The following is an 8,099-nucleotide window of genomic DNA, read 5'->3' as shown; positions in this document are numbered from 1 at the left end:
ATTTTCTACTGGATTATTTGGTATGTGAAAGTTCATTATAAGACACAACTAAATACAGTAAATCTAACCGATTTGTGTTGTTGACAGTCTAAAGGAGTTAAAATGATTGACATCTATCATATTTTCACCATTTGCCTGTGTAGGTTACATGCTGTTGTGCTTTTATTGAGAAAAGAGGATTGCCCAAGTGTGGATTAACAGAACGGTGATTACTTCAATCCTTTACACTTGTTTTGTTCCGATTTTTTTTTTCATGTTTATGAATTACATGAGTATTATCATTTATGGAGAATGTCGTTTTCTATTATAACTACTATGTGTAGTTCACCTTATGTTTATAGTGCTCTGGTTAAGGGTCTGTAAGTGCATAGCTAGCATGCCTTCATAAAAACCTTTGGGGATTTATGCATTTGGCAGTAATATTATCAGACATACCTGACCTTTGATCTCTGATTCTTTTGGTAATGCTGTACTGGGGAGGTATAAAGTAATCAAAAATGATTAAGACTTTATTGATATGCAACAATTACCTCATTTTAAGGTTATGAATTTACATAACATTTTTTAGCTGAACAAAATTTACAAAATAGCAATAATAAAAAAAGGTTGCATTTCATTTATTTACATTTATGAAAACACTCTTACACAGGCTATATACAAGGTAGTACAAAGTGGGTCTAAATAAATGATAGCAAATAGAATTTCATATTTACTATTTTAATAGTACAGGCATCTGTCATAATAATTAGTATTAGAAATATGGACTTTATAACCAATTTGTGAGACCTAGTTACCTTTTACCCACCCTTTATAATTCCCTCAATAACCTAAAAACAACTATAGTGACTGTATGCATTACAGATGTACAGAAATCTCACAGTCCTCATTGGTGCTCTGTTTTAAGTATTCAGTCAATGACAACAACGTACAATTTGGATCGAGCAAAGCGACAAGAGGAATATTTACACCCATCTCTTGAAAGAAGCGATTCTGCAGTGTCATGGCCAACATCGAGTCAATCCCTAGTGCAGTAAGCGTAGTCTCATCACTTAGCTCATCACTATCAACACTGCAAATTTCAGTCAGAATCACTCGAACACAATCATCGACTGATGACTGAACACTTATCCCAGAATCCTCAGCATCTTTGTTTTTTAGTCCTTCCTCCACTAAAGCAGACAGACGAAACTTCAGAGACATGTTCTGGGAGAGGACATGGTTGTTCAGGTTTCTGAAATTAAATCTGCACACCACTTGCTGGGGATTGTCAAGCAAAAGGCAGTGCTCTAATGCTTCGTGGATCTCAGCCACATCCATGATCATCAGTCCTTTTGTTTCCAGGAACTTTTGAAAATTGTCTTTGTTCATTAGCAGGCCAAGTTTAAGGGGACCCCAATTGATAGACTGTCCTGGAAGTCCGATATTGCGTCGGTAGTGGCAAAAAGTATCCAGAAATGAGTTAGCTGCTGCGTAGTTAGCTTGTGCAGCATTTCCGATGAAAGAGGAGATGGAGGAATAGCACACAAAGTAATCAAGTGTCTTGCTGTGCAGAGTGGCAAGATGGAGATTAAGAGCACCGCAGACTTTAGGTTGCAGGACTTTCCGGAAAAGAGATCGATCAAGGGTTTCCAGTAACCCATCATGGAGAACAGCAGCACTGTGGAAAACCCCTCTGATTGGATGGCAGGAAAAATGATTGGCAATCATGGTAATGGCTTCCATAACTTGCTCCTGTGCAGAGACGTCACACTGAAGAGTAAGAATTCTTACTCCGTATCTTCTTTTGAGACCATTAATGTCATCTTGTACCTTCTCAGATGGTGCACTCCTTGAAAGAGTGGCAATGCATCCTCCACCTTTCTGTGCAACAAACTTAACAGTTTCAAATCCCAAACCAGAAAGACCCCCTGAAATTATGTACACACCTTCCTTTGAGAATAGCTGCCTTGCTCTTGGACGCAAAGGGATGGCAGATATCTTGGTCCTGGGGTCATCTGCGGCCAGAGTGATCACATCCACAGTTCTTGCATTGAAATAAGATCCAGAATGCTCAACATACTGAGCAGGCATACTTTCAGAGGGTGCCATCTGAAAGGTTCTGCTTTGTATTGTTGGCCACACTTTGTGCAAGTGCATTCCCTTTAGCCATTTCTGGAGAAAAGCACCATGTGCCTTGAGACGTGACTTCTGGAAGATTTTGGACATCTCAAGAGTCTGGAAGCAAGTCCTCTCAGAGTCCTGTTGAAATACATCTAGTGCAGAGTAGCTTGGGTCACGGATGCCACACAATGCAATTGTGTGATATGCATTGGCAACACTGACAATCTCTGTCAAAAGTGAACAATCAAATGGGGGAATAATTACTAAAAGATGGCACTGCTTTGTACTTTGGACTAATCGACTTATCTCAGTTTCTGTAGAAACACTCCAGCCTGATTTACTTGCTATTATTGTCAATAACTTGACCAGAGCTGAATCACGAACAGCCGAGAAGATGCTCAAACTTTGCTGTTGTCTGGTTATGTTTGGTAACATGCAAATCAGTATCTCCCTGATCAGGACAAGGTAAGAAGCACATGGCACATCCTTCAGGAATGGAAACCTTTTTATTTTGAAGCACACATCCTCAGGGAGAACAACCTTGGAAGTAGCTTTTACAGGATAACAACAAATCACATGGTCTCCCACTTTAAGTCTGTTGACATCCTTTCCCACAGCCGTAACAATCCCGGAGAAATCGAGTACCAGGAGATGGTGGTTCTGAGTACTGTGCTTATTCCAGTACACTGTCTGACCAAAGTTTAGCTCTGAAGTACTAACTGGAAAATAATCTGATGAGTGCACACATACTTTACTCAGCTGAATCTCAATGCTTGTCCTATCAATGGTGTTAACTGTACTCTCTGAAGGCAAAGCTAATATGCTGGTCATCCTGTAGGGATTGGTTGTCTGCAAGGTAAAGTTGTGGTACTGTAGGCATTTTGATTTAGAATTCATTGTTTCAATTGTGGTGATAGGAGTAGATGTAATCACAGCAGAGCATGCCTTTCCTTTGCTGATGTAGACTTCTGGGCATTGTAGGGTCTTGTATGAGTTTAGCACATGGCCCAATGTTTCTATATCCTCTCTTGACACTGTGGAAAGGTCAATAAGCTGAAATGAGATGCCTGACAACTCTGCAGCACATGCTCTTGTCATGCCAGACAACACAAAAGCAGGACTTATAGTGTCAACTATCCCTTCTGCTGACCTGTAGGTAATGACATGAATTGAGCATGCACGGCCACAGTTTCTTAAAGACAAAACAACCTGATGGTAAAGTTCACAGCTGTCGACCAAGGAGTCTAAAATAGCTTCAGATTTTAGGTGACTGATACTCTGAATGCCCCAGATAAACAGGATCTTGTCAAGTTCCATATCTGCTGCACTGCAAGTAGACTTGAATTCTGGTACGAGGAAAGCTGAGTTCTTTGTTAATTCAGGTTCAGGAACAAATACAGATTTTGGGTGCAAATATGGCTTCAAACCTTTAGCAATACCAAAAGTGTCCTCAAAGACCAAAGCCTTGATTCTCCTGGAGAAGCTGCTCTCAGTGTGAATGTCAATCTTCTGATTGTTAAAGAAACACAGATCTCTGATATGTCCATGTGCTCCAAGAAAAGTAATTCTCACATCCCTTAGCTCAATCAACACATGTCCATCTTTGTCAGTGAAGCAGCCACAAACCTCAAAGTAGTCTGACATTTGTTTGGTCAATCTCATATACATGAACATCTCTTTATGGGGAGGTGCAGATATAACCATACTACCAATTGCAGAGGGAAATCCAGGCCTGATGGTGCTAGAGACTAATCCTAAAACTGAAGACATTTGCAAGAAGTAATCTAGGACTACTGGGTGCAAGCAATACTCATACAGATGGTTGAGTACTCCTTCTGGAATCACAACTCTGGTGACTGCTTCTTTGAATTCTTGTCCATAATGAATATCTTCAAGTTGCTTAAAGTTAGGCCCATACTCAAATCCCACATCATTAAGAGTGCCGTACACATCCTTTGATTCAATTACTGATTGGCATCTCTTCAAAACACTACTGAGGTGAATAGTTTGCTGTTCTAAAATGGCTGGTCCCCCTTCATGGCAGACGGTCCCTGATGCATGCACCGTACTTGAAGACACGATCTGAAATGAGGTTGTGTCCTTGGATGTCTCAACCTTAATTTTGAGAGGCAGGTAGTTCTTATTTAGAACTAACAAGCTTTGGAAGTTGATTGAGAGTTGAAATGAGTTAAGAGGCCTCTTTGGAGCGACAGTTTCTATTACAGACTCAAAGGCAAGTTCAACAAACAGTGCTCCGGGGGCAATGGAAATGCCCTTGTTCTTGTGTTCCCAAAGATAAGAGTTTGTACTTGCAGACAGATTGCACTTGATCACATTGTCATCATGTTTACTTTGAATTATTAGTGGATATGGACTGCAAGAGACTGAGTCATGTCCCCGTCTTACATCCTCAAAGTGCACATCATTTTTTTGAAATTGAAACTGATACCTTGGGAAAGCAGTAAGCTCTGTTTCAAACCCTTTGTAGAACTCATCCCATTTTACATTGACCCCCAGCTCAAACAGTTTAGATACAGTTTTAAACATTGTCTGCTGGTCTTTACCTGGTTGAACTGAAGGGAGCACTGTTTTGTCATTTCCCAAGATCTCCTTGATGTTCCTCTGCAGAGCTTGCCTTGGACCAATTTCCACAAAGACTGTGTTTCTTGCATGGTTAGAAACAGATCTGATTGCTTGTTCAAATTCAACAGGCTTTCGAATGTTTCTTGCCCAGTATTCACCATTTACAAAGTCCCCTTGCCGACACTTCTGACCTGTCACAGTGGAAAACAATTCACACTCCATTTCATTCCCAGTTAACTGTCCAATACTGTCTTTGATTTGGCCCAGAATAGGATCCATCATATGACTATGGTAGGCAGCAGGTACATCCAAGACATGAAGAAACACATTCTTGCTCTCAAACAAAGACTGAAGCTTTTGATGCACATTCTCAACAGTTTGCATGTCACCTGACAGTACACAAGACATAGGACTGTTCAAAGCAGCTAGACAAATCTTTCCTGTGTATGCAGGGAGAATTTTTACAACATCCAGAAAAGGAATGTTGCCAACAACAAGCATCCTCCCACCAGTCACTTTGGTCTGTAGAGAACTACGATGGTATACAACCTTTACTGCGTCCTCAAGAGACAGCAAACCAGAGCAATGAGCTGCAGCAATCTCTCCTACTGAATGCCCAAGAACAATATCTGGTCTGATGCCCCAGTGCCTAAGAAGGTGTCCAATTGCAACCTGTATTGCAAAAAGAAGTGGCTGTACAACATCTGGTTTAGAGAAATCTTCATCTTTGTAGCTGCTTGAGATCTTTTGCAAAATACTGCATTTAAACTTCTGGAAGTAGCTTTCCACCTCTTTGACCTTGCTCCTAAAAACAGGTTCTTCTTTCAGCAGCTGTTTACACATTCCCCTATAGGTAACACCATTCCCACAAAATACAAAAACCAATTTCTGGTCCTGCTTTGTTGGGGCTAATTTCTTGTTCATGCTAGCTTTGAGAAGTGAGATTAACTCTGACAGAGACGATGCAGCGAAGACTTTTCTAAATTTGTGTCTAATGTGGCTTCTTCGGCAGGCGGATGTATAGGCAAGAGCTTGTAGATCAACTGTCTCATCTGCTGAAATCCTCTGATATGTGTCAGCAATGCACAATTGAAGAGACTGATCCGTGGCTGCAGACAGTGGGAGTAGATTTAGAGGTTCAAGAGTCTGCCTATCAAAGACTGTTGCTTGCACATACTCGGTGATGATGGCATGGGCATTGGTGCCACCAAACCCAAAGCTGTTTAATCCAGCCATCTTTATCCTGGACCCAGAGTAAAGCCATTTCTCTGCTCTGGTGGGGATTTTAAGATTGAGAGCTTTGGCATCTATGCTGGAATTTTCTGCCGAGTAGAACAAAGAGGGAACAATGGTTTCATGTTTCATCATTAACAGAATCTTTATGAGTCCTGCCACCCCTGCTGCAGATTCTGTATGTCCGATGTTACTCTTAACAGAGCCAACAAACAGAGGCCCTAAGCTTGGCGGTCTTGTTTTGGCAATGACTCTTGAGAGACTTCCAGCCTCAACTGGATCTCCTGCTGGTGTTCCAGTCCCATGAGCTTCTACATACTGGACATTAGCTAGAAAATCCTCAGAGGAGTAGATCATGCGCAGTAGAGCCTCCTGCTGGGTCATGGAGGGCTTGGTGATCGGTGTGACTGTGTGGCCATCTTGGTTTACTGCAGTTTTGTTCACGATGCCCCAAATATGATCAAAGTCCTCAATAGCCTGCAAAGTGAATTTTATCAACTTACTTCCACAAATATTTTTTTAAAATATATATACATTACTCAGGTCAACATTACTCATTTTTTAGTATATAAATTATTTACCTTTTTCAAAGACTTCAGTAAGACGATGCCACATCCCTCTCCTCTGCCATAGCCGTCTGCTGTACGGCAGAATGGTTTACTTGTGCCCTCGGGTGAGATCATCTTTGCCTTGCTCAGAGCCACAAAGACTCGAGGCTCAAGGATGCAGCTGACCCCTCCACACAGAGCCATTTCACAGTCCCCTAAGGATGATGTCAATGAAGAATGATTTAAAGTGTAAATAGTAGTGAACACACTTTAAGATTAAAACAGTATCCTTACCTTGCCTGATCGCCTGACATGCAGAGTGAAGAGCCACCAGGGATGATGAACATGCACTGTCGATGGCAAACGAGGGTCCAGTCAGGTTAAATATGTAGGAAATTCTGTTGGCAGCTATACTCATAGCTGTTCCTGTGCCATTATAGTGGGTTATTGTACTTGGACTGTTGTTTAAAAGTGTTTCGTAGTCCCTGTTCATAAGACCTGCAATGAACATCATGCAAATCAGTATCCAATCAGTACCAATAAGTGTACCCAAGTGAATTATTAGTATTGGATGCATTACCTATGTAAACCCCAGTTCTGGTTCCGCTCACTTTTTCCAAGGGTATCCCAGCATCCTCTAAAGCACGGTATGCACACTGCAGTAACAGTTTCTGCTGAGGGTCCATGTAATCAGCTTCAGCCTCGCTGATGCCAAAGAACTTTTGATCAAACTCATTGAATCTGTAAAACATTTAACACTTTTTTAGTAAGTATAGCACTCCAATGTATCGTCATGAAGTGATTTTTCTTACCCTTCGATAAGAGCAGCTGTCGTCGTTCTTGTTTTTCCTGGTTCACCCTCATCAGGATGAAACCATTCTGATGTTTCAAACCTTTCATCTGGAATCTGAACCACACAGTTCCTGCCTTCCACAAGAACTTTCCAGAAGTTGTCTACACCTTCACCTGTGAAGGAAATATGCAAGTCATGTAAATGCATACATGATTGTCTTAAAAAAGTAGATAAAAACATCAATTTAAACATCATACCTCCTGGAAAGTTGCATCCAATTCCAATGATGGCAATGTCCTCATCCATTTTTCTTTATTATTTTATTTTGCAGCCTCATGATAGCTCATCTCAGCTCATCTCTGCTGGCCTGCTCATGGTTGTGACAAGTATGCATCAGTTCCACCTGAGATCTAAGCTTTTTATAAAGCCTTTCACAGTTGAAAACCAATAGGAACTATTTTCTTTTAACAAAGGGTCTTTAAATGCTAGTGTAACCAGTGGTTTGAAATATTAGCCTGTAATTACAGAGTTGGAAAACATTGATTGTGGTTTCCTTCACTGAACACAACAAAGCTATTGTCTTAAATCCACTGAAGTGATTTTCTAATTCACTAAATTGACTTCCAGGAAGAAAAATATATAGTGGATGATGAAAAAACACAGGACCTGAATGTGTGCAGACCACCAATTTGAAATAAGATATTCATTGGATATCTCAGAACACCAAACCTGATACCTGTAATTATCAGACTAAATGGTTTACTGCCAAGACCCTTTGAAAGCATCCAATACATTAAAGCAAAATAAATCCAGCATTCAACTAAAAAATGCACAAGACAACT

At 40.7% G+C, this 8,099-nt stretch overlaps 1 protein-coding gene across 1 annotated transcript; it reads right to left on the bottom strand.

Moving 5' to 3' along the window:
* Positions 1-490: 490 nt before the first annotated feature.
* Positions 491-7,652, bottom strand: pks1 (polyketide synthase 1). The gene is made up of 6 exons (XM_677883.9): positions 7,515-7,652; positions 7,277-7,430; positions 7,045-7,205; positions 6,759-6,962; positions 6,498-6,679; positions 491-6,393 (listed from the first exon to the last, which is right to left on the bottom strand). The coding sequence occupies exons 1-6, from the start codon at positions 7,561-7,563 to the stop codon at positions 856-858; spliced, it is 6,288 nt and encodes a 2,095-aa protein (XP_682975.4). The 5' UTR covers positions 7,564-7,652; the 3' UTR covers positions 491-855.
* Between the last annotated feature and the right edge of the window lie 447 nt (positions 7,653-8,099).

Source organism: Danio rerio, chromosome 24 (assembly GCF_049306965.1).
Source record: "Danio rerio strain Tuebingen ecotype United States chromosome 24, GRCz12tu, whole genome shotgun sequence".
NCBI classification, from domain to species: Eukaryota; Metazoa; Chordata; class Actinopteri; order Cypriniformes; family Danionidae; genus Danio; species Danio rerio.
The sequence above is the reverse complement of the archived record's forward strand: the minus strand, read 5'-3'. Positions and strand labels throughout refer to the sequence as shown.

What these genes read in the sequence shown, in the direction of transcription:
- pks1 (XM_677883.9), bottom strand. Translation starts at nt 7,563, where the DNA reads ATGGATGAGGACATTGCCATCATTGGAATTGGATGCAACTTTCCAGGA. An exon ending in CAGAACTGGGGTTTACATAG is followed by an intron (nt 6,963 to 7,044) that starts GTAATGCATCCA and finishes TGTTCATTGCAG; the next exon opens with GTCTTATGAACAGGGACTAC. An exon ending in ATGTCAGGCGATCAGGCAAG is followed by an intron (nt 6,680 to 6,758) that starts GTAAGGATACTG and finishes CATCATCCTTAG; the next exon opens with GGGACTGTGAAATGGCTCTG.